Below are 15,672 nucleotides of genomic sequence, written 5' to 3' on the forward strand. Positions count from 1 at the left end.
CGAGGGGTAGCTCTCCTCGACGGAGATATTGCAGGTACGGGGCCTGCCAATCCGGGTCTGGCGTGGCTCCGCTCTGCCCTTCCTCGACGTTCAATGCCCCGCCCTCGGGGGCCGAGGGTACCTCGGGCTGGGCCGAGGGTACCTCGGGCTGAGCCGAGGGTACCTCGGGCTGAGCCGAGGGTACCTCAGGCTCGGGCGCGCCGTCGAGCTTGACGGAGGGTTGATGCAGATCCCGGGAGAAGACGTCCGGGGGGACTGTCGTTCGCCCCGAGGCTATCTTGGCCAGCTCGTCTGCGGTTTCGTTGTAGCGCCGAGCGATGTGGTTGAGCTCGAGCCCGAAGAACTTGTCTTCCAGGCGCCGAACCTCGTCGCAGTAGGCCTCCATCTTCGGGTCGCGGTAGTGGGAGTTCTTCATGACTTGGTCAATGACGAGCTGCGAATCACCGAGGGCGTCGAGGCGTCTGACCCCTAGCTCGATGGCGATCCGCAATCCGTTGACCAGAGCTTCGTACTCGGCCACATTGTTGGACGCCGGGAAGTGGAGGCGCAGCACGTAGCGCAAGTGCTTTCCGAGGGGCGAGACGAAGAGAAAGCCCGCACCGGCCCCCGTCTTCATCAGCGACCCGTCGAAAAACATGGTCCAGAGCTCTGGTTGGACCGGAGTCGTTGGTAGTTGGGTGTCGACCCATTCAGCCACGAAATCCGCCAACACTTGGGATTTGATGGCCTTCCGAGGGGCGAACGAGATCGTTTCGCCCATGATCTCCATTGTCCACTTTGCGATTCTGCCCGAGGCCTCTCGGCACTGGATGATCTCCCCAGGGGGAAGGATGACACCACAGTTACCGGATGGGACTCGAAGTAGTGTCGTAGCTTCCGCCTCGTCAGGATCACAGCATACAGCAGCTTTTGAACTTGTGGGTAGCGGATCTTAGTCTCGGACAGCACTTCGCTGATGAAGTAGACCGGCCTCTGAACGGGCAATGTATGCCCTTCCTCCTGCCTTTCGACCACAATCGCGGCGCTAACCACCTGAGTGGTCGCGGCGACGTAGACCAAGAGGGTTTCTCCGTCCGCCGGCGGCACCAAGACTGGCGCCTTTGTAAGGAGCGCCTTCAGGTTGCCGAGGGCTTCCTCGGCCCCAGGGGTCCAAGCGAAACATTCGGCCTTCCTTAAGAGGCGGTACAGAGGCAGACCTCTTTCGCCGAGGCGTGAGATGAAGCGGCTCAGGGCCGCGAGGCATCCCATGACCCTCTGTACCCCTTTTAAGTCCTTGATGGGTCCCATGCTGGTGATGGCCGCAATCTTCTCCGGGTTGGCTTCGATGCCTCGCTCAGAGACGATGAACCCTAGCAGCATGCCTCGGGGTACCCCGAAGACACACTTCTCGGGATTAAGCTTGACTCCTTTCGCCTTGAGACACCGGAATGTCACTTCGAGGTCGGAGAGGAGGTCGGGAGCCTTCCGTGTCTTGACCACGATGTCATCGACGTAGGCCTCGACTGTGCGACCGATGTGTTCGCCGAACACATGGTTCATGCACCGCTGGTATGTCGCGCCTGCATTCCTCAAGCCGAACGGCATGGTGACGTAGCAGTACATGCCGAATGGCGTGATGAAAGAAGTCGCGAGCTGGTCGGACTCTTTCATCCGGATCTGGTGATACCCCGAGTAGGCATCGAGGAAGGACAGGGTTTCGCACCCAGCAGTGGAATCCACGATTTGGTCGATGCGAGGCAGAGGGTAGGGAACCTTCGGACATGCTTTGTTGAGACCAGTGTAGTCTACACACATCCGTCATTTCCCCCCTTTCTTCCTCACAAGCACAGGGTTGGCAAGCCATTCGGGATGGAATACCTCTTTGATGAACCCTGCCGCCATTAGCTTGTGGATCTCTTCGCCAATCGCTCTGCGCTTCTCCTCGTCGAATCGGCGCAGAGGCTGCCTGACGGGTCGGGCTCCGGCCCGAATATCCAGCGAGTGCTCGGCGACATCCCTCGGTATGCCGGGCATGTCCGAGGGACTCCACGCAAAGACGTCGGCGTTTGCGCGGAGAAAGTCGACGAGCACTGCTTCCTATTTGGGGTCGAGCCCGGAACCGATCCGGATCTGCTTGGTGGTGTCGCCGCTGGGGTCGAGGGGGATGGCCTTGACCGTCTTCGCTGGCTCGAAGTTGCCGGCATGGCGCTTTATGTCTGGGACCTCCTTGGAGAGGTTCTCCAGGTCGGCGACGAGGGCCTCGGACTCGGCGAGGGCCTCGGCGTACTCCACGCATTCCACGTCGCATTCGAACGCGTGTTTGTACGTGGGGCCGACGGTGATGACCCCGTTGGGGCCCGGCATCTTGAGCTTCAGGTAGGTGTAGTTGGGGACGGCCATGAACTTCGCGTAGCATGGCCTCCCTAGCACGGCGTGGTAGGTTCCTCGGAACTCGACCACTTCGAACGTCAGGGTCTCTCTTCGGAAGTTGGAGGGTGTCCCGAAGCAGACTGGGAGGTCGAGTCGCCCGAGGGGCTGGACGCGCTTCCCGGGGATGATCCCGTGGAAGGGCGCAGCGCCTGCCCGGACGGAGGACGGATCGACGCGCAGAAGCTTGAGGGTCTCGGCGTAGATGATGTTGAGGCAGCTGCCCCCGTCCATCAGGACCTTGGTGAGCCTGACATCGCCGACAACGGGGTCGACGACGAGCGGGTATTTCCCCGGGCTCGGCACATGGTCGGGATGGTCGGCCCGGTCGAAAGTGATGGGCTTGTCGGACCAGTCTAGGTAGACTGGCGCCGCCACCTTCACCGAGCAGACCTCCCGGCGCTCTTGTTTGCGGTGCCGAGCCGAGGTATTCGCCGCATGCCCTCCATAGATCATGAAGCAGTCGCGGACCTCGGGGAACCCCCCTGCTGGGTGTTCTTCGTTCTTGTCGTCGTCGTGGGCCCTGCCACCCTCGGCGGGTGGCCCGGCCCTGTGGAAATGACGCCGAAGCATAACGCACTCCTCGAGGGTGTGCTTGACGGGCCCCTGATGATAGGGGCACGGCTCCTTGAGCATTTTGTCGAAGAGGTTTGCACCTCCGGGGGGCTTCCGAGGGTTCTTATACTCGGCGGCGACGACAAGGTCCGCGTCAGCGGCGTCGCGCTTCGATTGCGACTTCTTCTTGCCTTTCTTCTTGGCGCCGCGCGGAGCAGACGCCTCGGGAGCTTCTTCCGATGGGCGGCCCTGGGGCTGCTTGTCCTTTCGGAAGATAGCCTCGACCGCCTCCTGGCCGGAGGCGAACTTGGTGGCGATGTCCATCAGCTCGCTCGCCCTGGTGGGGGTTTTGCGACCCAGCTTGCTCACCAGGTCGCGGCAAGTGGTGCCGGCGAGGAACGCGCCGATGACATCCGAGTCGGTGATGTTGGGCAGCTCGGTGCGCTGCTTCGAGAATCGCCGGATGTAGTCCCGGAGCGACTCCCCCGGCTGTTGCCGGCAGCTTCGAAGGTCCCAGGAGTTCCCGGGGCGCACGTATGTGCCCTGGAAATTGCCAGCGAAGGCTTGGACCAAGTCGTCCCAGTTGGAAATCTGCCCCGGAGGCAGGTGCTCCAACCAGGCGCGAGCAGTGTCGGAGAGGAACAGGGGGAGGTTGCGGATGATGAGGTTGTCGTCGTCCGTTCCGCCCAGTTGGCAGGCAAGGCGGTAGTCCGCGAGCCACAGTTCCGGTCTCGTTTCCCCCGAGTACTTTGTGATAGTAGTCGGGGGTCGGAAACGGGTCGGGAATGACGCCCGTCGGATAGCCCGACTGAAGGCCTGCGGACCGGGTGGTTCGGGCGAAGGACTCCGATCCTCCCCGCTGTCGTAGCGCCCCCCACGCCTGGGGTGGTAGCCTCGGCGCACCCTTTCGTCGAGGTGAGCCCGACGGTCGCGTCGATGGTGCTCGTTGCCGAGGTGGCCCGGGGCCGCAGGCGCGGTGTTGCGCGTGCGCCCGGTGTAGACCGAGGCCTCCCGCATGAATCGGGAAGTCGCGGCATGAGGTTCCGAGGGATATCCTTGCCTCCGGGATGCAGTGCTCTCGGCCCGCCGGGCCGCAGCGCCTTCCAGGAGATTCTTGAGTTCTCCCTGGATTCGCCGCCCCTCGGTGGTTGACGGCTCCGTCATCGCGCGGATGAGCATCGCTGCGGTCGCCAGGTTCTGACCGACCCCGCTGGATGCGGGCGGCGGCCTGATCCTGACGTCGTTGGCGACGCGGTGCTGGAGACCTTGGGGCAGATGACGTATTTCTCCGGCCAGGGGTTGGCCCACCCATGCCTGTCCGACGTCCCGACGGATCGGCTCAAGCGCTCCTGTTCCCTCGTTGAGCCTGGCCTGCGCCTCGCGGACTTGCTCGAGTTGTGGGTCGTAACCCCCCGCCGGAGCGGGGACCACAGCTAGCTCCCGTGGGATGTCGGCGCGAGGCACCGGCCTAGGGAGATCACCATCCTCCGGCATGCCAAGATGGTTGCCTTCGGTGGGACCCCCTAGCTCGATGTGGAAACATTCGCGGCTTGGGCCGCAGCTCTCGTTACCAAGGCTGCGGCTTCCGTCGGAACAGTCGGATAGACAGTAGTCACATGCGGTCATGAAGTCCCGCATGGCACTGGGGTTGCCAAGTCCGGAGAAATCCCAACCGATGCTGGGATCGTCATCTTCCTCGGACCCGGAGGGCCCGTAGGTCGAGACGTCCGTCAGTCGGTCCCAAGGCGACCGCATACAGAACCTCAGTGGGGTTGCACTCGCCTCAATGAGAGCGCCCGCCAAAACGAGGTCGTTTGGCGGGTTGAGGCCGAGTCGAAATGACGCAAGATGGGAGTTAGTCGTTACCTTTTGGTCGACGAGGAGCGACGTAGTCATCTCGGGGACTGGTTGCGCCGTCATCTCTGGTTCGAGGGCGACGTCCTGCAGGCTTTCCGCGAGCGCGCCGGCGTCGTCTTCTTGCTCGGGGTCAGCGTGCCGCGGGGGGACGGCGCTTGCCTCCGTCTCGAACGCGAGGTCGACGTCCGGCGTGCCTTCCGTCGGGGCGTCGGGGGCGTCGATTCGCTCGACTGTCGGCGAAGCGTGGCCTCCCGTCTGGCCTTGACGGCCCCGCCCCCTCCTCCGTTGGCGGGGGAGAGAACGGAGCGAGCCCAAATGTTGCTCTTCCACCACGCGGGGTAGACGTCGTCGATTCCGCCGCCGGCGGGCGGGTTGTCGGCCGCCATTGTCGTAGTCGCGCGGCGGTGGAAGAAGTGTCATGTCGTAGCTGCCGTCGAAGGACATGAACTCGAGAGTCCCGAAACGAAGCACCGTCCCGGGCCGAAGAGGTTGCTGGAGACTGCCCATCTGGAGCTTGACGGGGAGCTGTTCGTCAGCACGCAGCAGGCCCCTACCTGGCGCGCCAACTGTCGGCGTTTCGAGACAGGGGGGTCCCTAAGCCGACGAGTGAGTGTGCTGCGTGCCCCAGCCCAGATGGGTCGAGCGCGTGGGCGAGCGCGAAGGGGGGAGAGGCGAGGCGGCCGGAGCCGAGCGTGAGAGAGGTGGAAGTCCCGCGGCCTTCGTGTTCGTCCCGCGCCCAGGTCGGGTGCGCTTGCAGTAGGGGGGTTACAAGCGTCCACGCGGGTGAGGGAAGCGAGCGGCCCCAAGAGAGCGCCTGTCCCGTCCTCGGTCCCGCGCGGCCAACCTCCTCTGAGAAGGCCCTGGTCCTTCCTTTTATAGTCGTAAGGAGAGGATCCAGGTGTACAATGGGGATGTAGCAGAGTGCTACGTGTCTAGCGGAGGGAGAGCTAGCGCCCTAGGTACATGCCAATGTGGCAGCCGGAGAGATCTGGGCACCCTGCTGGCGTGATGTCGTGGCTGTTGGAGGTGCGGCGGAGCCTGATGGAGGGACAGCTGTTGGAGCGGTCGAGTCCCTGCTGACGTTGTCCTGCTTCCGTAAGAGAGCTAGGGGCCGCCGTCGTCATAGAGCTTGTGGAGCGCCATCATTGCCTCTCTGGCGGAGCTGGCCGGATGAGACGTCGGTCTTGTTCTCCGTGACCCGAGTCGATTCGGGGTGGGATGATGATGGCGCCTCCTGTCGACGTGGCGGTCTGTGCCCTAGGCAGGGCGACGTGGGGTTTCCTCCGAAGCCAAGGTTGAGTCTGCCTTCTGTTGCCGTGGCCGAGCCCGAGCCAAGGGGTCGGGCGAGGCGGAAGTCGTTCGGCCGAGGCCAGGGCGGAGTCCGAGCCCTGGGGTCGGGCGAGGCGGAGTTTCGTCGTCTTCCGGGTCTTAGCCCGAGTCCAAGCCCTGGGGTCGGGCGGAGCGGAGTTCGTCGTCTTCCGGGTCTTAGCCCGAGTCCGAGCCCTGGGGTCGGGCGGAGCGGAGTTCGCCGTCTTCCGGGTCTTAGCCCGAGTCCGAGCCCTGGGGTCGGGCGGAGCGGAGTTCGCCGTCTTCCGGGTCTTAGCCCGAGTCCGAGCCCTGGGGTCGGGCGGAGCGGAGTTCGCCGTCTTCCGGGTCTTAGCCCGAGTCCGAGCCCTGGGGTCGGGCGGAGCGGAGTTCGCCGTGGCGCCTTTGGCGAGGCCTGACTGCCTGTCAGGCTTACTCTGTCGAGTGGCGCTGCAGTCGGAGTGGCGCAGGCGGCGCTGTCCTTCTGTCAGACTGGCCAGTGGAGCGGTGGAGTGACGGCGGTCACCTCGGCTCTGCCGGGGGCGCGTGTCAGGATAGAGGTGTCAGGCCTCCTTCGCGTTAAATGCCCCTGCAATTTGGTCAGTCGGTGTGGTGATTTAGTCAAGGTTGCTTCTGAGCGAAGCCAAGGCCTTGGGCGAGCCGGTGATGTGTCCGCCATAAAAAGGGGGCCTCGGGCGAGACGGAAGTCTCTCGAGGTCGGCTGCCTTCGGCCGAGGCTAGGCTCGGGTGAAGCGTGATCGAGTCACTCGTGTGGACTGATCCCTGACTTAATCGTGCCCATCAGGCCTTTGCAGCTTTATGCTGATGGGGGTTACCAGCTGAGAATTAGGCGTCTTGAGGGTACCCCTAATTATGGTCCCCGACAAATATAGTCTCAATTTATGATGTCTTTTATGCCAAAAAGGCTTTCATACATTATATTATATATTTTCTGGTTACTTTGGATAAAACTTTATGCATGAGGAGAGAGCAAAGAATTAACTTATCTGTGTTTCATTGTATTTCAATTTAATTTCCTAGATTTCCAAGCACTATAGAGCTTGATATAGTTGTTATGGCCACTTGGCGATATATATAAATATATGATGCCACACAACACAATCAAATAAAATATAGAGACAAACAAATTGTTTACGAAGGTTGTACATAATGTGACTTTAGGGCTTTAACGACCCACCACAATCCACACGAGTACAAGCTCTATTGTATCCGGCGTCAACACGTGTGTGTCCATCTAGGCTACGACAATACAACAAGCCTCCATAACAAGCGCAACAGACGCAGTTGTGGCTCAGTAATCGGGGTACACGACAAGTCCACACAACGTGCGCAACAGACACAATTGTGGCTCGGTGATAACGACAGACGAACAGTGCCTACAGGACATACGAAAAATACGTGACTCGGCGATGCCGGTCCAACTCAACAGGAGTGGTCCGATTAAGCGAGAGTACAACATAGCAATCACATGACGCACTCAAGTTCGTATGACACAAATACTGCATCATATTGCTAGGATGCAGTCAATGCTTAGTCAATGTCATAACTCAGTCGATTAATAATGTAGTATGATCGACACGTCCGAGTACCCACTATACAATTTAATGACTCAACATGAGTTCAGAAGCTCAATGCAATACAAATGTTTATAGTGATATGAAAATTATGCAACATAATCTTCACATGCATTTTAATAATTTTCTGCTAATTATCTACTATGGGAAATAAAAGCAGAAAAATAAACCAAAATTAATGCATGAACATACACATCATCGGATGCAAAAAAGTATTTTCCTATATTTAAGCATGCATTTTCTACTAATTATTTGCTACAAGAAATAATTAATTAAGATAGAAATGACAACGTAAAATATACTTTATTTTATTTTGTCAAGCAAATCAAGGAGTTGCTTAGATTATTTTCATATAACGGTGGGATGAGTAATTTAGACGAGGGGCTACTCCATGTTGGTGTACAGGTGGAAACGGCCATCGGCTGCAACTGCCGCGTGCGGCGCCTAGAAAGTGTGTAGCCTTATTTATCCAACCGAAAGGAGTAGAGGAAAGGAAACAATCAACAGCATATGATCCGCTCTTGTCTGCACACTGCACTGTGATATGCGAACTCCACTCTCTCCTTTCTTTATCTCAGCCGCTTTGACCGGGAAATATGCATGGGAGTGTTCCATTATCTTTGGAAGGCGCTTTGACTGCTCAACTGCCTCTTTCTTCGTGCGGATGACGAAGTTGAGCGAGTGCCAGGGGTCCATCGAGGACCTACTCTTGTCGAGCGACGGCATCAGTGCAGGGAAGGCCACACGAGGTTGCGTACTCGCGTGAACGCGCACGTGGGCCGAGGCTGGAGTTCTGGGACCCGGCCCCTCCACAGCTTCTGGTGTGGCACAACCCCGGCGTGAGCCTGATAGTGGCGGCAGAGTTCGAACTCGCCTCATGCACATCGGCTGGACGCCGAGAAGACTGCCAATGTTGGTGGATTTGTGCGCTGAGAGAAGTGGCGGCCGCCATGGCCTTCGGGGCAAGAGGCGTCAGGCCGCCACGGCTTCCGCTGTGTGTTGTGAGCACCGCTATTAAGCGTGCGGGTCCTGCCTCCCGTCTTGTGTGCGCGTGGGCGCCTCTCTGCTCGCGTGGCTCCACCACCGCACTGACCACTGAGTGTTGCTGGTGAGCCGCCGTGCTGCTGCTGGTTCTATTTTCCACTTTTCTTCCTCTGAATCTGTCCGAGATTCTCTTCTTTGATCCTCAATACGAACGCGCTGTGTTGAACAGATTCAATTTACTCATAAATACGTACCGCTCAATTGCGTAGAGAGAAAATCGAAGCCTATCGTGTAGGACAGTTCGGCTAGGCCAGAGACCTACCGGCGTGGTGGAGAGTCGGTGCCGATCGAATCCGCAGCAATGTTGAGGTAGAGCGTGCTGATAACGTTTTGAGAACTACGTTACCACGGATCACCAGATCCGCTCCCTTCCCTCCCATCAGCAGATTAGGCGCGAAAAGTTGTAGAGTACTCGTCTCCCTTCCAATAAGCATGACAGAGAAACCTACGAGACATATGATATATGGTTGCTCTTTCTCATCTTTCTGTATTATGAAGGGATATACATGTTCCTTATATGGAGATGTGAGATTCTTCAGGGGCAAAGTCGGTTTTTGCCCATATAACCCTAACTAGTGTTACTTAACAAGAATGATGTTGTTTTTTTTTGTTTGGTTCAGAAATGTAGATAGAATGAAACCGGTCCAGAAGTGTAGGTAGAAGAAAACTGTGCTGTTTTTTGTTTGGGGCTTCGAATGAAAACGCTTGTGAACGAAAAGGTTCGGGGCCGTAGAACGGGTTTCACCTCGCTCTCTTCTTCAACGGCCTCCGCCGTTCCCACAGTGAGCCTCAAATGGCTTTCCGGCCCAAGGTAAAGCACTTTTGGGCTTTGTGGGCCATGATATGGAAAACAAAGCTAACACAACAGAGATTCGGTCCTTCCCCCGTCGCGGCCGTGCGAACCGTTAAGCCCCTGCCGGCAGGCGGCCGCAATTAAACCCGCTTCCCTCGAAACTAGCCGTTGTACCCGTCTCTCCCGAAAATCCATCCCGCTCTCCCTCGACGGCCACACCCTCTCCGGCCTCTCGTCCGCTCCAATCCCGATCCTATCTATCCGGCATGGCCGCCGCCGCAGGCCCGCCGTCGCACAGCGCGGACCTGATGCCGCCGCCGCCCCCTCCGCCCGTCCTGACGACGACTGCGCCCCGTCCTCGCCGCCGCGCAAGGGAAGTCAGCTCCCGGTACCTCTCAACGCCCGTCCCCTCGACCCCGCGCCTCTCCACCGCCTCCTCCACGCGGTCGCGCTCCCCGTCGCCGACGCCGTCGCCTCGTGGACGGCAGCGGGCGGTCACGCCCTTCGCCAACGAGAACCACCCACCCCCGCCGCCGCCTCCCACGGGCACCGTTGCGCGCCGGCGGGCCGTCCAGAAGCTTTTCGAGGAAATCGGCGCCGGCAACCCGCGCGCCTCGGTGAGCTCCAACTCCTCCGCCGTGCCCGCAGCTACTCCGCGGCCGCTCCCGCGCTCCACCAGCGGGCCGGCCGCACCCACCGCGCGGAGGGGGTACCCGCGCCTTCCGACGCCCGCGCGTGCTGGCTCCTGCCCGGCTTCCGGCGCAGTGGATTCCGACACCGCCTCTTGCTGCTCTTCGTCTGATACGTCGTCCACGGCCACTGACCTGTCTGAGGCGGATCGGGCGCTCGGGATGGCTCCAGCCGCGCCGTGCGAGAGCCCGCCACTGCTGGGCCCAGCGTCCTGCCGCGGTGGACGCCTTTCGTCAGAGCTCTGCTCGTCGGTGCCGGAGTCGGGCGGATCCTCGCGGGCGTCCAACCCACTGTGCTACCGCTCGCTCAACTCGGCACTGTCAATCTCAACGGCGATGGCTGGGAAGTTGACGGCGGCAGGGAGGCCACCACAGCCGCAAGGGCCGAAGGTAGCTGATCTGAAGAAGGCGGCGATCCTGGGGGGCAGGAAGGTTGCGGGGAAGCAGGAAGACGTGCACCTGCTGCGGCTGATGGACAATTCGTACCTCCAGTACAGGTTCCTCAACGCCCGGGCTGAGGCAGCAGGCAAGGCCAAGGCGGCGGCTGCAGAGGTGAGGGGTTGCATAGGCCCGGCCGTCACGGGGGCGTCTATCTTGTTCTGGTTGACGAACTGATCGAATTGAAGTGCTGATGACGATTTGTTGTTTTTGGTTTTGTTGGGTGCAAAGAAATCCTTGTACGGGGTCGAGGAGAGGATTGCCAGCCTCAGGGTATCTGTCGCTGAGAAGAGGGCAGAGGTAGAGAGGATGAAAAGGGAGCATATATTGAGATCAGTAGTAAATGCGCAGGTAAAGCGAAGCTGTGATTTTCTGAATTTTGAATTGTTGTTGTATCCGGCAGGTCTTCCTTTTGTTTTAATCGCTGTTGTATTCACTGTGCATTTCTTCATAATTAGTGCTAACAAATTTGCTTGATTATTGAATCTAAGGTACCTAATTTTTTCAATCAGATAAATCACATGAATCAATTTATTTCTTGACATGCATGATAGGGGGATGTTGGGTGTCCATTTCATGTGATGTGAAGAGAGTTAGGGTGTGTTTGGTTTGACTTTTGGCTTTGGCTTTTGCCCCCCTAAAAGCCAAAAGCCAACCAAAGAGCTGGATTCAGGAAGCAGCTTTTTCTAAAAGCCGACTTTCTCGTAGTGCAAATCTGAAAGCACAGCTAGACCTGCTTTTAGTGGCTTTTCGGATGGAACTGTGAAAACATATATCGAAGAATTTTTAATGAATTTTAGTGGTTTCCACCAAACGGTTTTTAGCTTTTCAACAGCTTACAGCCTACAGCAGCTTTTTCCACAGCTCACAGCCCACAGCAACTTTTGTCACAGCCACAGTCCAACCAAACAGACCCTTAGGCAATGATGTGGGGAACCTCTCTTGGAATCGCTATCCGCTTAAACAAAAAAGAGTAGAGACTTTGAGGAATTTCACTAAATATGCTTGACCACTATATCAACGGGATTCAGAAGTAGAACACTATTTAAATCCAGAATAGGGTTAAGTGTCCAGATTTAAAACCAGTTTTCTCATTTAGAAGTTTGTTTTCCCAATAAAAAAATAAAAAATATATTATACTGTTTGTGCGGTACTCTCCTTTTTCTGTTGTCTATATAAAATTGACAAAAATATATAGGTGAAGCTCTTGAAGCCAAGTATATTTTGACAGTGAGTTTATTTGCATCAAATCGGGTACCATGCTTTGATTTATATTTGTTTACTGGGATATATGGTAAAAACATGCATGTTGTCAATGTGAATTTTACATGTAACACAATAGGGTTAAGTATTTAGAATTAAACCAGTTGCCCTATTTAGGTATTTATTCTCTTTCAAATGAAAATAGAAAATATATTTGTGTATTGTGACTGAGATTCTTTGTATCGAAGTAGTTATCATGCTTTGATTTGTATTTGGTTGCTGAGATGTATGTTACAGAGGTTATGTATACGGTCATTATGAATTTTACATATAGCACTTTTTTGTTGCGTTACTCTAGAATAGAGATGTAAAACTTTCTAGCACTAGATTTGATTCACTCTAAAAGAGAGATGTGAAACTTTCAGGTGCCACATTTGATTCAGTGGGGTGAGATTGAGGGGTGCCATGGAAGCTGTCTTAGAGGAGCAACAACAGCGCTGTCTAACACCTCGCTAAGGCTACCAATCATTGGGAGTGTAAATGTAATAGTTCAATGCTTCATTAAACATCAGTCCTTTGCATAAGGATAAATATCGTGCTTTAAATTGATATGCTTGCAGGTAAACTGTGGGGAAGTTACAGAAGTCCTAAAGTCAGCAGCACAACTGCTTGAACCGCTTTCACCTGGCATCGAGAATTTTCTGCCAAAGGTGAGACTACAGGGATTTTTGAAAGCATATCTACCAAAGCAGTATGATGCTTCGCTTTCTTTAGATGCTAATGGGCCGTGTTCATTAACTGAAAGCGTTAAATATATGAATAAATTCACTGTATTAGATATAGTTTTAGATTAAATATAGTGAGAATATCTAAACCTTATAAATAAAAAATCAGATAGGGTGAAGAAAGCTAGGCAAATTCAATGTAATAGAAACTTAGTTCCTAGTGTGATATTGTTTCTTTTTATAATTCATATAAATAAAATCAGATAGAGTGTAAATGGCTTCTTGCTTTTACTAATATTGATGATGTCTGGTTTAGAAATTTGCAAAATTTTAGATAGATTTAGTGGTTGTGGTGAATATGGTGTTCTTTGATTTACTGTACTTATTTATTATGCAACAAAAAATATCTTGTCATGTAAGTACTTATTTATGCAACAATCTATATGGCCATGTAGGTTGAACAAGCCGGCGATGTGGCCTCTAATCTGGCCCAGGTTATCGCTACTGAGAAAACCTTGATAGAGGAGTGCGGTAATCTCCTATACCAAGCACAAAACCTGCAGGTATGCATCTAAATCGATAATCATCTCACTTCAGTCAGCATATATCACATTGTCTGGCTGGCATCTGCTCTGACTTTGCCACAAAAATATCCAACTGATGTGATGACAAATCCCAATTGCACAGATGAGGGAGTCCAGCTTGAGGAGTCAACTGATGCAACTGAAGCAAAATGAAGCAAAGTAAAACGACCTAGGACTAGGAGTCAAGTGTGGAACAAAACGAAGCAAAGTAACACGCCGCCAGGGCGTTTGTTCAACCAAGTGAGCTAACTGTGTTCCACCGTTGGATGTCCAAGAGGACGGAAGTTGCCTGATCATATATACATGACCAAGGCATAAGTGGGTTCTACGAATTGCTGATTCTTTTCCAGTACATATGTTGTGCAATTTGCTGTGGAAACATTTTCGTTGTCTACCTATTGGAAAAGCAGATACAGGCAGACTTTTACAAATGGAAATTGGTTGATTCATTGTAGCACGCGTGTTGCACTTGCACAAATACCACTGCCTTTTTGTTAGTATTTGGGAAGAACCCAGGACTGTTTTGACGAAAAAATATAAATCAGACGCCATGAAAGGATCACAATGGAAGGGAGATGTAAATTGAGCTTCACTAAAACTTATTGCAAAGATCAACTTCACCCAACCCAGGTGCCTAATGTGTATACAAAAGGTTTTGCGATTAAGAACGTAAATTCTTAATATAAATTGCACAAATTTAATTATAAAGAGTAAAGTAAGGATTAACAAGATATACAAAAGGTTTTTTTCCAATGTCTCAGAGGCTCGGTGCTTCCCACTAATTTTTGTCGAAGCACCCGTGTAAAGGTGTCGCTACTCCTAATACGAGCTCGTTTTTTCGTCACTCCGACACGATGAACCATCTAGAATTATGTATATCTTTCAAGTCATATCATATGCGACCAGCTCGAGATCATCATACTCCAACCGACGTTAAACTATCTAAGTGATCCCGATCACTAAGAGCAACAAATACAAACTCTTACTTTATTTTAATGAGACCGGTGAAAACAACGTGTGCACATTAATCACTCTTGTTTAAAATAGACAACATGTTTATGAATTATGCATTAAAAAAAGCGTTATACCATCTTTTTTTAGAATGTCAATTGTCTAAGTTCATAAAAACCAAGTATATTTACGAAATCCTAGCACATGCAATGGAGGGATGGAGCCAATATGTTTTGTTGCGAACACCTTTTTTCTTCTTCTTTCTTTTCTATCGAAAAGGCGCCCTTTTGTGCTGCCGTTGCTCACTTGCTCTGATAAGACGGTGACTGAGTTCCGGTCTGGCGATAACGTTTGCACGCTGAGATAGTGGCTGTCGCCGTCCGAAGACGACAGGACACGGTGATGATGCTCCGGCGAACCAGACAACGCGCACGCGGGGCGGCCGTGCACACTGCGCACTCGCTAGCTCGCCGGCCCCGGCACGTCCCTACGCCCGCATTGGTCCCGCCAAAAGCAGACGCGGAGTCCCTTGGCGCCATCTCAAGCGGCTCTTCTTCCTCTTCACTGTGAAAGCCGGACGAGAGGGCGAGAGGCGAGACAAGAGCAGATTCGGAGCCAAGAGAAAGAAAACGTACTCTACAGTACAGCAGATGTAGTTGCGGACGACTAACCAGGAAAGGTCGGATCACGGGGACTGGACTGGAGAGGGACCAGAGGAAGGAAGCCAACCTCCCCTCCTCGTCGTTTCCATGCGACCCCGTACGGCGAGAAGGCGACGCGGCGCGGAGAAAAAAATGAGTAGCGGGTTGGTTGCGCTGTCAAATCGAATCGAGAGCGCGCCGCCGCCGCCGCCCCTGCGCGGGCGTCTCCGGCGCGAGAGAATTAACGGCGGCCACACACACGGCACGGGCTCGGCGGACCGACCGGTCACGGTCTGGCCGCTCTCGTAGCTTGCAAGATACATGGAGAAAGAAAGTGTCCCGAGCGACGGGTCCCCGCGGTCCTGTACTCCTCTGCAATTGCAAGCTAGCGATGCTACACTACGATCGATCATGACGAGTCGCCGTCTTCGAGAAGGACGCGCGAGACCGTTGTGGCGAGCGGAGCACGGACAAGATGCAGCGTACGCAACGTACGACAGCGGCCGAGATCCTCCTCCTCCTCCTGGTCTAGGGACTGGGCGGGTGCGTGCTCGCAAGTCATTGAGTTGTACTCCTGCTGTAGCGTGCGTACGACGGTCTCCTTTGGACACGTGTGGTGTGTTGCGCGTCAGCTGCGACTGTCGTGTCCTCTACTCTGCCCGTACGACTGACTCGTCGAGATTATTGCTACAATTTGTCCGAGTAATTCGAGACCTTGCAAGTTGTTTTTACTGTCTCGTATGGACTGTAGTCTACGGCTGGCCGCTTTTCAGTGTGGAGTGTGGAGTTTCGACTGTAGTCTACGGTCTTCTGAAGAAAACTGTGGGTGTCTTTTTCGGGCGCCAATCACTGCACAAGAATCCGCGATAGTGCTCTCTACACAGGG

At 54.7% G+C, this 15,672-nt stretch overlaps 1 protein-coding gene across 1 annotated transcript; it reads left to right on the top strand.

The window, feature by feature from the left end:
* Positions 1-9,775: 9,775 nt before the first annotated feature.
* LOC100275865 (uncharacterized) lies at positions 9,776-13,640 on the top strand. Its single transcript, NM_001371520.1, has 6 exons — positions 9,776-10,796; positions 10,914-11,033; positions 12,311-12,427; positions 12,506-12,595; positions 13,066-13,173; positions 13,298-13,640. The coding sequence occupies exons 1-6, from the start codon at positions 9,822-9,824 to the stop codon at positions 13,355-13,357; spliced, it is 1,470 nt and encodes a 489-aa protein (NP_001358449.1). The 5' UTR covers positions 9,776-9,821; the 3' UTR covers positions 13,358-13,640.
* Positions 13,641-15,672: the final 2,032 nt, after the last annotated feature.

This window comes from Zea mays, chromosome 3, assembly GCF_902167145.1.
Source record: "Zea mays cultivar B73 chromosome 3, Zm-B73-REFERENCE-NAM-5.0, whole genome shotgun sequence".
NCBI lineage: Eukaryota > Viridiplantae > Streptophyta > Magnoliopsida > Poales > Poaceae > Zea > Zea mays.

Excerpts from the sequence above, each read along its gene's own strand:
- LOC100275865 (NM_001371520.1), top strand. The coding sequence starts at position 9,822 with ATGGCCGCCGCCGCAGGCCCGCCGTCGCACAGCGCGGACCTGATGCCG. Across the intron at positions 12,428-12,505 it reads CAATCATTGGGAGTGTAAAT|GTAAACTGTGGGGAAGTTAC; the intron begins GTAATAGTTCAA and ends ATATGCTTGCAG. Across the intron at positions 12,596-13,065 it reads TCGAGAATTTTCTGCCAAAG|GTTGAACAAGCCGGCGATGT; the intron begins GTGAGACTACAG and ends ATGGCCATGTAG.